At 52.3% G+C, this 12991-nt stretch overlaps 5 protein-coding genes across 5 annotated transcripts; 2 read left to right on the forward strand and 3 right to left on the reverse strand.

Annotated features, from left to right (window-relative positions):
• Positions 1-424: 424 nt before the first annotated feature.
• Positions 425-1323, reverse strand: J4E90_007061 (uncharacterized protein; the record flags this gene model as incomplete). Its single annotated transcript, XM_051436602.1, has 3 exons — positions 425-943; positions 1004-1125; positions 1179-1323. The coding sequence occupies 3 exons, from the start codon at positions 1321-1323 to the stop codon at positions 425-427; spliced, it is 786 nt and encodes a 261-aa protein (XP_051289348.1).
• A 1706-nt stretch (positions 1324-3029) lies between these two features.
• On the reverse strand, positions 3030-4126 carry J4E90_007062 (uncharacterized protein; the record flags this gene model as incomplete). The annotated part of the gene is made up of 2 exons (XM_051436603.1): positions 3030-3962; positions 4121-4126. The coding sequence occupies 2 exons, from the start codon at positions 4124-4126 to the stop codon at positions 3030-3032; spliced, it is 939 nt and encodes a 312-aa protein (XP_051289349.1).
• A 2469-nt stretch (positions 4127-6595) lies between these two features.
• Positions 6596-7861, reverse strand: J4E90_007063 (uncharacterized protein; the record flags this gene model as incomplete). Its single annotated transcript, XM_051436604.1, has 1 exon — positions 6596-7861. One exon carries the CDS (start codon positions 7859-7861, stop codon positions 6596-6598), a length of 1266 nt encoding a protein of 421 aa, XP_051289350.1.
• A 777-nt stretch (positions 7862-8638) lies between these two features.
• On the forward strand, positions 8639-9010 carry J4E90_007064 (uncharacterized protein; the record flags this gene model as incomplete). Its single annotated transcript, XM_051436605.1, has 2 exons — positions 8639-8840; positions 8904-9010. The coding sequence occupies 2 exons, from the start codon at positions 8639-8641 to the stop codon at positions 9008-9010; spliced, it is 309 nt and encodes a 102-aa protein (XP_051289351.1).
• Positions 9011-9423: 413 nt separating this feature from the next.
• J4E90_007065 (uncharacterized protein) lies at positions 9424-10460 on the forward strand (the record flags this gene model as incomplete). The annotated part of the gene is made up of 3 exons (XM_051436606.1): positions 9424-9454; positions 9795-9988; positions 10044-10460. 3 exons carry the CDS (start codon positions 9424-9426, stop codon positions 10458-10460), a joined length of 642 nt encoding a protein of 213 aa, XP_051289352.1.
• Positions 10461-12991: the final 2531 nt, after the last annotated feature.

Genomic DNA, 12991 nt, shown 5'->3' on the forward strand with positions numbered 1-12991 from the left:
CATCGACGTGCAGCGTGTAGGAGTCGGCGAGCCTACCAGCGTGCCTGGAGCTTTCGTGTTCAATTAGGCAACCAATCCCGCGCTAACCCAAAACGTCCATTGCCCGCGGCCCCACCTGCGCACCTCAGACGAAACCTTGGAAAGTAGAATTGAATATGTGCACCGTAGGCTACATTAATCTACAGATCAGAACCAACAAAACCGAAAGGCAATGTCGACTTTCTGGCTACGTTCTAATTCTTTCTTCCTGTGCAGAGGGGCCCTATTCCTCACCTCCACGCCAACCTAGGAAAAAACTGAACAGCCTGGAGCCTACGTTGGCGCTGGGTCAGCGCATTTGCAAGGTTTTGGCTTAATGTAGCCTGCAGACCTGTTCAGTTTGTTTCTTGTATGAGGTGCCTGCATCATACCGATGGAAGGCCTATCAGACCATTGTCTCGTTCAATATCCCGTTAAGATCATCAGTACCAAGTGTTGAGAGAAACTTTTCAGTGACCCCAACACTGACCTCCACAGCCACATACAAGGCAGGGATAATGATAGCTACACTCGTCACATCGTACTCCTGCACAGCTACTCGCCACTTGAGCTTTGCTTCCTTGACCAAAGCAGTGTCTTGCTGAACGGAGTTCGGACGTGTAGGACCACCATACTGTACTAGCTTGGTGATAGATTTCCCGGCAAGACATATGCACTCATCCTCCTCGATAATGAGTATCTCCAAGCCCTTGAAAGCCAAGCCCAGTCGGACTAGATGGATGATCTCTGTTGGTCGATCGAGCGTGCAGTCGAAAGCCGTCTCGTACTGAATAATGAGCTTCTTGGGACCGCTTCCATACTCTTCTTCGTTCGGGTAGAAGCTCTCGAGGAACGCGTGGACAGAGTGCCAATCGATGACGAACTTGGCGCGTTCAAGCCACATTGGTCGGTACTCGGAACGTACCTAACACGTGGACATGCTAGATCAGTACGTGTCTCGTATCCATCTCGCATGATAAGTTACTTGGCGGGAGACTTGTGTCAACGCGATGCCTGCGGCGCCGCGATCACGAGGTCCATGGACTGGTGTGAGTAGCTGAGAGGGTACCTCTGCGACAGCGTACTCGTAGATTTGATTGCGGAGCTCTGGATGGACGTCAGTCTTCCGCTTTGCGACATTTCGCCATATATGTACTAACCTGCTGAGAGACGCATAATGTCGAAAATACCTGTTGGAGTATACGCGACCTTCTTCGCTCGCGGAAGGCGACTGCTGGACAGGACGTCGTCGTTACGGCGTCGTTTCAGGCGAAGCATCGAGAGCTCGGGCGTGTAGCGATCCATAGTGACGTTCTGGACGCTGCACAAGTACTGTTGGAAGCTTTTGTTGTTGTTATTGTTGTTTGCACACGGATGCGAGATACGGACGGTAAACATTCAGGGTCTCGCGTTTGCTGTGACGTCACCTACCTAGGTAGTCTACAAAAGCGTTTGCATTCACGGTTTACATTCACCGCCGAAAAAAACAAGAACCCTATGAGATCAGAGTCGTGTAAAGATGATCCTGATGCCTCTGACAGTCTCTGGCCGGATATTCGCTTGACCATGCCCTGGTGCACTTGCATGTCCGCTCGATTGGGGACAGCGCTTACTCCAGCCCCACAACTGCGCCTTGTGCCGGTGTGCTATACGAACTACAAAGAGTCATAGCTCTGGCCCAGGTTGCTGTGTAGCATCTCCTGCCTGTCATCATGAAAGATGTCATCAAAAGATCACCCCGTGAGCCTCGCAATGCCAGATACCATCGACTCCGATCATTCGTCGCCAAGGAGTACTCACGGCCAACTGCTACACATCTTCAGGAAGATGAACAAGCGCCGGAATGTACCCAAAACCACTCCGCCAGCAAGCGACCCAGAGCCCATCACGTCAAGGCTTCTACTGTTACCCGCTGGTATGTCGCCACAACAACATATGCGTACCCCACCTAACACACCCCAGAACTCCGCAACCAAATCTACAAATACGTGCTACTATCCCAGCACCACCCCATCGAGCTCTTCAAATCACCCGTCCTCTACAGTTCCTGGAGCCACAGCACATCCGCCTGGTTCCGCATGATAAAACCAAGCCAAGTATGCCGGCAAATGCGCAAAGAATACCGACCCTTGGCCCTCCGCCAACAAGAGCTCACTATCAGTATTAAACCCTGGCTCCGCTACGTTGACTTTGCTTACGGGCCTTCTCGGCCAGTAGAATACGTGCCTAGACGCATTGATCTGGTTATCGAGGATCAGTTGGTAGAGCGACTTAGACTGGATGTACTACCTTTGCTGCGGATTCGGCATTGTAGTTATCCGACTGGAAGAGCGTCGATATCGTTTAGGCCGTGTCATAGCTATCTAAAGCAGCCGACGATGATGAAGGTGCAGCTGGATTCTATATTGGGCTTTGACGACGCACGTTGGGTGACTTGTATTGGAAGCGGCGATGTCGCGGAAGTCGTGATTCATGCTGGAAGAGGGAGTCTTGACTACGGCGTGACTATAGTGAGGGTTGTGGTCGTGTTTAAGAGTGGGAAGGCACCTGGGAGGCTTACGAGCGAGGTTATTGTTCCCGAGGTGATGGTTCGCGACGAGGGATTTGTTGATAAGTTTGCGGAAAGTATGGGTTGGATGAAGAGAAAGGGACTGGATGTTCATGCTTCGATAGAGGGGCATTGTAAGAATGTTTGGCCACTCCGGCCGACGAAGTATTTGTCAAGATGGACATGAGATCGGGAGTGTAGAGGTATATTGTAAAGTGCTATCTATTTCGAAAGGTCGTGGCACTGAGTGCGTCTACTTCCATGTCGACGCACCCGACCTGAGACCACACAGGACGTCGTAGTATAGCCCCTTGCATTGTGAAAGATGAAACACTGGGTGATAATCCAGGACACCTTGTCATAGGTTCCAAAGACGACGCCAGGCTGCCTCGGCGCATGTCTCAGCTGTCAACCAAAGCTAGCATATGAGTACCATCATCCCCCTTTGCCCTCTGCATACTACTCACAATCGCCAAAACCAACTTTTAGTCTTATCCTTATCATCGTCGAACCAAAAACTGTGCCGATACCCGTATGAACGCTCCTGGGGGTTCGGGTCAGGGTATGCGAGCCTAAATTCACGTATGCCACGCGTAGGCTGAGCTGCTTCATTCCACATCTCGTAAGCCGTAGGCTTCCACTTCCTAGCCATGTGTTGATCCATGGTGATTCGGAGTGCAGAGCTGTGAAATCGAACCCGGAGCCTCATTTCCTTGATCGAATTGGCCATCTCGCGCCACTTTGAGTGGGATTGATCAGCGAATAACGCGAGCATACTGTTCACCTGTGCGATACAAACTCCGTTGTTGTGTTTCTTCAGATCCTTCTGGAGTTCGAAGGTAAAGCGGAGCTTTGGTGAGCGCGCGACAAGCGAGACTACGCGCGCGATGTCTGCATCATAGAACTCGTCTACATCCATATCCTCGTCGCGGCCATGTCCAACTACGCTGATGATGTGTCCACGGTAGCGCAGCATCGTGGCCTCATCGCTAGGCGGATAGAAATCGCGGATGTATCGGGCGTAGTGGTAAGTGGATTCTAGGCGGAACGCAGTTTCAGTCATGTAGATGATATGGAACTCCTTTCGGATTTGCCGACACGTCTGTGTAAAGCAGCGCCATCCTCCTACCGGTTTGATCGGGTCATCGTGACGGAGACGCAGTGGGACGGGGTCTGCATCGATGCAGAAGCTGTATATCTTATTGCGTAGTTCTGTAGGTACTGACTTAGCTAGGTTCTGGGTGGTTGGGAGGACGTACACACCACCTGGAAGGTTCAGAAAGCGGCTGTTTGATGCGCTCATGGTAACATCCCGCATCTGCGCTTCTACGGAGGCCATGAGCGGATACTCCTCGTCGATTTCTGAGTCGCTGCTGCTAAAGTTAGTCCCGGATGGCTGAGTGTGAGGGTAACGTACATGTGTAGGTGATCCATCTACCAGCTTGTGTTGTGTGTGAGAAGAGTCTGTGGTGAAGTGAGAATAGAAGGAAGCGCCTGACCAGGTGAACCATGGTACGGCTGCCAAGCAATAAGGTAGCGCGTGTTATCGGGTACCTGCATGTACTGTGGGGTCCGCGGGTGCGGGGCTTCACCTTCACGTGAGATACGTAATCAACGAGCAAACGCGCTTGACTGTTTGGGAAGTGGTACGTTCTTCTACGAAATTGGTTCCTTCGAAATTATGGACCCTCGCAAGAAACACGACCCAGAATGTCTACCTATATGCGACCCAAATATTGTTGGATGTCAACACGAATGCGCTAGTCGCATAAGGTTTGAATCAAGCCCGCGGTGTGGAGTGCTCGTACAGCCTACCAGTGCCGTCCTTGAAAACGACAGCAAACGCGTCCATAGGCGGTGCACCCATCTCATTCAATGCCTGCCGTGGGTCACCAAAATGTGCCATAAGATCATCTCCCACCGAGCATGGGAGAATGAGGGTGATTTCAGGCCGAGTGCTGCACGTGATCGCAATCCTTTGGATACGCTTCATGTGCGGACGAAAAGCGCCGGACGAGATAGTAGCGAAGAAGTCGTTGACGAGGCAGCCGAGACGGAGGCACGCGCTGGCGTCTGTGAAGCTGACTTTGAAAGCGGGATTCTTTACGCAAAGATGTATGAGTGGTGTCGCGTCGTATTCGTGGCCAAAGTACGTGATGATTTGGATGTTGCCTTGTAGGCCAGAGACGCTAGTTGACGCATGATGCTTGTCAGTCTGGCAGCCTGACGGAAGTTGCTCGCTCGCAAGTTCATTTTGCTGCCTCAATTCGGGATACAACGAGTAGAGAAATCTATTTGCCGTGACTTGATGGACAACATGGACAGTTTCGGCCATGTACATTGGCCCAAATTCTGCACGCGTTTGCTTGCACACGTTGCGGAGGCTGCCATATAGTCCGTAGCGAGTATTTCTGTAATGCTTCCTCGGACGCTTAGGCATGCGAGGAAGTTGCCGAGGTTTTGGTTCGACGCAGTATTCGTAGATGCGGTTGCGAATCTCGCCAGGCAGAGATAGAAACGTTGACGTGGACATTGTGATGGCGTTCAAATGAGCGAACAAAATTGGTCTCGACGGCAAATGCGAAAGAAAATTACTGCGTTTGGTTCACAGTTTATCTGGGTAGGGGGTAAGGTTGCAGAGAGATAACGCAAACACAAATAGTCAACAAGAAGGAGTAAAGAGACGCTAGTGTCTATTCGGCTAGCACGGATCTAGCGCTGGGTGCCTCAGCTGGGCACCCCAGGATGCAGCCATTCATACCAATCCTCCGGCTTGCAGCAATTCGTCCGGACGTCCAGTATACGGACATCAGCCAAGCCAGCATTCTTGAGAAAATCCATCGTTTCGAGGCCCGCCAAGTGAATGATAGGCTCGCGCTTGGAGCCCCACGGAGGATCTGCCGTAAGCCAGAGGTCGAGAAATGGCGTCGAGACTACTGGATAAGGGCCCCCATTGAATCTGGCGTCTCGCACACCCAGAGTTTTGAGATAAAGGATTGCGGCATCTACATTATTGTTTTCGGGTCGGACCGTTGCTAATGTCTTTGGCCCACTGAGAATATTGTTTAGATCCTGTACAAGCAACGAGCCGTACACCTCTGATATAAACTGGCTGCAGGGTTGACCAGGGTCGGTTGGGACGTGAGTGATGTCAACCTCTGTGGAGAAATCGAACTCGCATATGAAGGATGGTCTCTCTGAGCGTATCCGCAGCAGCGGGAGGATATCCAGATAGTATTCGTTTCGATCATTGACTCCGGGGCCAAGATCAAGCATGATGTTGGCAAATATTGGGCATATACAGGCCTCGACGCCTCCCTCTACTCGGCCGTATGCCTGGATGACCATTGCGAGGTATTCGTAGATGTGTCGTGCGTCCACCCGGAGTTGAAGTTGTTCGCGGTACAAAGCCCCAAACTCGCTTCGAAGCGTCCTCGAGACCTGAGTAAGGCCTAAGAATTGATGACGGGTGCGATCGATCCGTAGGCCAGGGTGGCTGTCTTGGGGACGTTTCATATCCACGATGCCTTCGTTCTTGCAAAATGAGTAGACATTGTTCCGTAGCTCTTGAGTCAAATTAGCGCGAATTCATAGAGCAATAAGGTAAATGTTGCTCACCGCCAGGCAAGTCCATGAAGCTGTTGCTTCGGCGAGAAGTAGTCATTGAAGCCATGTCCTTGTCGGTCGTCATGTTTGCTGAATACTGTAGTGGAGCTGCTTCGTGTTGTGGCTATCGAGTTGAAAATCAGGTGGTAGGGCTGCTGGTTACTGTGCTGAACCCGGCCTGCAGTTATACTCGTGGAAGGAGTAGTTTGTCAATGCTTGACAAACTGCCAGAGCGCTTCCTTCTCTCTCTAGAACACTTGTTAGGCTCGACTTAGCCCTTCCTCGACGACCTGATCTATGATCCTGACTTGTGCACAGGCGGACAAACTCGGGAAGGTGAAAGGATAGAAAGGGCACAGTTAACGGAGTGATATTGGGTAGAGACCCAAACGTGATATACTAGGTAGCTGCTACCAAGCCTTGCTACATTGCCTTGCCTTCAGGCGTGCTGTTCCACGCATGTTCGAATTGTTGCCATCCGCCATGGGGTTCCTCGCACATCTTGAGATCGCTAATGACGAAGTCGTAATACCCTTCAGCAGGCAGCTTTCCCTGGTTTACGGTGCCGCCCATGGCGATGTTGATGAGAATCCTGAAGTCTTCCATGCGGCGTGTGCCCTCTGGAATACAACCCTTCATGACTGGGTAGTTGTCGATGTACCAGATCATGCGCCCTCTCCACCCAGGTATGCCCTCTTCTTCGATCCAAGCGAAGCCATAGGTATGCGGTTGCCGTGCCAGGTCTGGAAGAGACGTCTTGACAACGCGATGCTTCTGTGCATCTTCGCCGGTGTAGGAGCCCCAATGTAGGCACGAGTGGTTCTCCGTCTCGCCGTTCCAGCTCTCAGCAAGGTCGACCTCGCCGTCAGTCGGCCATTTGAACGGGTCTGCGGGCAGCATCCAGTATGCAGGCCATATCCCTGGTGCAGACGGAGGTAGACAGGTCGCTGTCAAGTATCCGCGCGGCCGCGACAGCGTCTGGTGTGAGGTCAGACGCGCAGAGGTGTAGCTGCCGTTCTGTACTAGTGCGCGCACGATCAGGCGGTTGTCGTGATGAAACGAGTTCTCGGGTTTATCCGTGTACATCTGCTTCTCGTTGTTGCCCCAGCCATGGTCGCCGATCTCGTACCGGAAGTTCTGCGACACGGGTGTCTTGATGTCGAATGACGGCTTCCAGTACACGCTCTGGCCCTGTGGCGGAGGGAGGTTCTGGGGTGGCGGAGGCTGCGCAGAGTTCGGTCGGTTCTGAGGAATAGGCGGGGGGCCGCCAGGTGCTGGAGATTGGGGCTTGCTACCCTGGGGAACGGGCGGTGCGAGGGGCTGCTGCTGCGGAGGCGGCGGGCCCCATTGCTGCTGAGGGGTTGCGCCCCATTGGTTCTGCTGTTGATTCTGCTGCCCCCATTGCTGGTTTTGGGGTGGGAATTGCGGAGGATACTGGCTGCCAGAGTACTGCCCTGGATTTGGCGCGGGATAGCCTTGGGGTGGCTGCTGGTAGCCCTGAGGTGGCTGCTGATAGCCTGGAGCAGGTTGTTGGTAGCCCGGGGGAGGCTGCTGGCCCGGATAGCCCTGTTGGCCTGGATAGCCTTGGTTCGGGTGGCCTTGCTGGTGATGGCCCCCGGGAGGCTGCCCAGTGAACTCTGAGAGCTTCGCCTTGCCTTTTGCTAGCAGCTTGTCGAGTGTGCCTGACATTGTGTCGCGATGCCGTGATACGAAGGAAGTCACGGTGGGACGAAGGTTCCGCTTTGAGCCGAGCCGCCATGACGCAAGCAGGGCTGCACCTCCCCAAAAGCGCCGACGAACTCTCCAACAACAACACGGATATCAAATCCGAACAGCCTTGTCGCAACAATCTTCTTCTTCAAGGCCAGGTAGCCTTACTTCGAGAGATTATCAGGCACGTGTTCTAGACCATCGCGACTAGCCAAGACATGGATCTTCCTCGCAACGTACCAACCTCTCCAGCCTTAACCGAGCATTCATCATTTCTTCGACTCGTTGTTTCTCTCCTTCCTCCAATCACTGTCGCTCCTTCTCTGTCATTTTTTGATTCGTCATGCTCCCCTGTCGTTGCCTACAAACAGGCGTTCACCCACGTTACACCCGTGACGTCACATCTCACCACAACAACGGCTATTCACCCGACTAGCCAACCAGGCTGCCCATGGAAGGCGGGCAGGATGCAGGCCTACACATCCACGGCAGCAGCTATGTGAAACAGGAAGTGCTGCCTGTGTTAACGTAGGCCCCGCGTCATCCCCGTGTTTTGGCAGCAACCAAACTGTCTTAACGGAAGTCGCGCCTTGTCGCACTGTCGCACTGTCGCACAGGACCAAACACTGCATATCTGGCAGATACAGCCTTCTCTCTTACACTCCACCACCCCACTATTGCCATCAACTACTCCACCTCAGACCTGTGATACCACACCACTCGCCCGCCATTACTCACAAGCCCAACCGAACCAACATGTCTTCCATCGTCAACGCCCTCAGCGATCTCGTCTCGTCCATGGTCGAGCTCGTATGGTCCTTCATCACCACTGCCGGCGCGCTAGTCCAGAAGACGGTCCAGTTCGCTCTCAACTTCGTGTTGGAGATGATCGACCTCGTGGTTAACTTCTTCCGTGGTCTCGTGGACCTTGCTGGCGGTATCGTTAGCTTCGTACTCGGTGAGTTGGCTGACGACATTTGACTCGCGCACTCGATCGATTTGGAAACTAACAACACTATAGGCAACGTCCTTATGCTGGGCGTGGTCGCCGCCGCAGTCTTCGGCTTCCTCAAGTACCAGCGCAGCCAGGGCAAACAGGTTACCGTCGGCAACAAGAAGCTGAATTAGCCTCTCTTCTGCGAACCCGATCCCTACAACCTACGACGATCCAGCCGTTGGTGGTCTAGGCCTTGGACATGGCTTGTACGGTGGCGTTGAGTTTCAGACGTCCCTACAAATGGCGAGAAATTGTATGATACCCCTTGGTGACGGCAGCGTCATGGCGCCCAGCGCGGAGAATTAATGGTCTAGCGCTTAATCATGTACCAAATCAAGTTGTCTTTACTGCTTTCCCCACCGGTCGCCCAATCTACGCTGATCCTTCCCGTGTCCCAGGGCTTACCCGTTTAGGCTCTGAATACATTCCCCAACATCACGAATAGAATTAATCTATTCGTCTGATATGTAAATATCGCTTCAATTCTCCAAAGCATTCAATTCTGCTCCACTCTGCATGTCAAGAGTATTGGCAAGTTGCCGTAATGCCGAACCTCAATCCCTTTGCAAAGAAGAGTTCGTCGTATCACCGTTTGTTTCATGGCGCCACCGATGGCGAAAGCGATGCATGCATCTCTCCAAGTTCTACACTTCGAGAGGAATGCGATGCAGACAAAGAGCTCTCGCTAGGTAAAAGTCCTCGTCGGTCGCTTCGTTCGTGCCTCGTGCACGCATGTGGGTACATCTTTGTCGCATTTCTCGGCCTTTCAATCGGCCTTGGCTTCAGCAGACTGCTCAATATTGAACACGATATCGATGGATACCTTAGTAAGCTTTCCGCAGTTTCCTATCGATTCCTTGTCCACCGGACCGGTCTGTTGGCTCGGAATGTGTCGCAATACTGACCAATCACCAGCGCCGTATGGCAGTCCACACCGCAGGATCGAAAAGGTCGTCTGGTCGCTCAACGAGAGTTTCGCCGGTGAACCTAGCGCTGAGACGGAGAAGATGTGGAAAAGCCTGATACCAAAAGGACGAGCGTTCGTCCAACATCCCAAGCTAGCGAAAGAGATCAAATCCATGTCCGTCTTCCACGAGCTGCATTGTCTAGTAAGCTCCCTTTCTCCCTACCACCGCGGCAAAACACCCCGCTAACTCCGTCCAGCACGGTCTCCGACAAATGTACTACAAAAACTCCTACCTCCTCTCCAAACACCAACACCACGAATCCCAACGCTCACCACTAAGCCCGCCCCACATCAAAATCGAAACCACCTCCAGCAGTCACGAGCACCACTCTACCCCCACATTCACACCGAACCCCTTCATAGAAGCGCTTCTCAGCTCCGGCGAAGAGCACGACGATCCCGACCACATCCAGCATTGCTTCGAGTACCTGCGCCAGGCCCTTATTTGCGCTGCTGATACCAATCTGGAAGATACAAAGGAGGAGGTTGATGAAGATGGACTGTTGGGCGTTGCGACGAAGGGGTGGGGGACGGAGAGGGTTTGTAGGGATTTTGAGGCGGTCAAGGAGTGGGCGGTTAGGTGGAGGGTGGGGGATTATGCGGGGATTATTTGAGCGGTCGGGTGGTGATACTCTCATGATCGAGATGCTATGTCTCCTTGTCAAGTTTTGGGCGTGTGGTGCGGCGGGTTTGTGTTCTTGTAATTGGTGTACGTAGGACTTTGGCGGATATGGCCGCTGCAAAATTGTATCTACAATCGCGGATTGTTATATTGATCTCATGTCGTCGCCAGGAGATTCATCTCATAATTGATGTGTCGACGCCAGAATATCCTGTGAAGCTTACATCGGGACAGACCCTCTCAAGCGCGCTTGAGCTAGCCGAGTAGAAACGTTTGCATCTCTGGATAATTGAAGTCTCTTGCAAGCTTCTCATCGCTGTACGAGTGGAGATCTCCCAGTAATTTCTCCACTGTCAGAGCTCCATTATCGTCCTTGAACAAGAAGTTAAACCTGCCCGCATACGTCTGTAGGAAATTGAAATAACCAATTCGTTCATAATGAGTGTCGTGATTTCGGAGCATCATTACAGCCATTGATAATGATCCATCACCTGCCGGGATCAACGCACAGGGGACTCGAATCGAGTCAAGGGAATGGACTGGCTCAGAATCCCAGCATGGCAGCATACTTGCATATACCTCGACATTGTCACCAGTCGGAACTCGCACATGAAAACCTGCCCGAGGTTTAATGAGCCAGGGCAGCTCATCGACTGCGACACTTGACATGTCGATTGAAAGCAATTCGTTCGCCGAGAAATAACGGAGTTCGAGCCAACTGAGCTTTGCCGTGATCTTGAGGTAACGCGACTTCTCCAGAATTTCGGCGCCGACTCGCTGGTGTAGATTCTCTTCTACTTTGGAAAGTTGGATGAACTTGCTTTTGTCCCACACTTCGACTTGGAACGACCGCGAGATCATGGGCGGCGGGCTGTAGCCATACTTGGCGACCCCTTCCCAACCCAAAGGGGACCAGCTAGGAAAGGCCTCCCGCCGAAGACATGGCACGTCGTGAAACCAGGTCAACGTAATAAGCAAATGATATGGCGCAATACCCATGGGTAGTCCGCCAAAGGTGACTCCCCATGTGTGGAAGATAGGTGTTCCAGCTTTGCTAAACGTGTTTAAGACGCCCACTATGCCGTTCAGTGCGTCTGAGTTGAATGTCAACTTGCGGCGCGTATATTCCGTGAGAATATTACTTTTAAGGTCCACCTCCAAGCCATTGTTGGGAAGAGAGGGAGAAAGGTGGCTCAGAGTGTCATACCATGCGACTTTGGAACCCGTCTCGGCATCACAGTACACCTCTTGACTACAGATGTAGAAGAGCCTTGTGTCCGTGAAGTATAGCCTGCGTTTTGACATATAGCCTTCCTGAAACGTCCAAGCACGTGAGCACCAAGCCGAATGATATATTTCATCGATGTTCCATTTGTAGGTAGTGACGAATCGTAGACGCCCGAGTGTGACATCATGTCGAGGGTGCTCGCGATCGCGTTCAACACCAGGTAGGCCATACGATGAGTTTGCGCCGGCAGCCGCGACAAGTGTGACCGCTGCCGAAGAGTATATGTCGCCCATCTGATTTATCTGATCATGCTTATCTGCAGCGTTCCCTTGGTCGATGCACTAGGTACTACATCAGCCGCGATCTGCCCAAGACAGCAGTCTTCCAACATACGTATTTGTCGACCCACAGATATCGATATCCGAGCATCAGAGTGGCATCAAGGCTGTTTTTAATAGTAAGTGGCATCTGTTCTAGTAGTGCAGAAGACCTTGAGATGTTGCATGTTGCGGAATCACCCCAAACATATGAGAGAGCAACGTAAACGCAGTCTTTTGGGGCAGGAATTACGTTCATAGTAACACAATCGATAACACGAAGGCTCTCGAGCCCTTCCGAAAAGTTGGTAGTGCAAAGAGAATGCGACAGTTTGCACGCATGGACCCATGTCTTGACTTGTTCGAAATCGACACGCCTGGGTGAATTCTGTGTTTTGGCACGCCCCGGACGAGCCATATCGTCATATACTGTCAGATCGGGCTTCAAGGTTTTGCGGGTGTCTCCCTTTGAGTACTGGAATTCGAGTGTTCCCATGGGATCTCCATCATCCCGGCGGCGTCTCCAACTCACGCGAACAGATGTATACTGCAAGCGGTGCACATCTATGGTGTCTTGCAGGATCTGACAAATATGGCAGTGTCGATCTGTCAAGGGTTGTGACAGATCATCGATGTAGATGAGCGTCTCAAGACGTTCGAATGCAGTTTTGTCAAGGTTGGTGAAGTTGATAGGCGCACAACGCTCGCATGTATGAGTCCCATTGTCGATCGATGGGTGTCTCTTCTCACTTGCCATGGCGAGCCTGTGGTCGATGTTGAAGTGGGGACGTGGGTTTGTACGCGCTGCGCAACATCAAAACAGCGATACGCTCAAAGCAATGCGGTGCATGCATCAGCGGAGGGCTGGATCATGCACGCTGCAACAAAAAGATCGTGAAGGATAGCAAATCCAAAAACAATGTGAAGTGCAAGCGAAGCAGGATATACCGAGATGAAAATTGGTGGGGAAGGCTTGCA

The sequence above is a fragment of the Alternaria incomplexa genome, assembly GCF_024043165.1.
Source record: "Alternaria incomplexa strain BMP 0042 chromosome Unknown scaffold_10, whole genome shotgun sequence".
Taxonomy (NCBI): Eukaryota; Fungi; Ascomycota; class Dothideomycetes; order Pleosporales; family Pleosporaceae; genus Alternaria; species Alternaria incomplexa.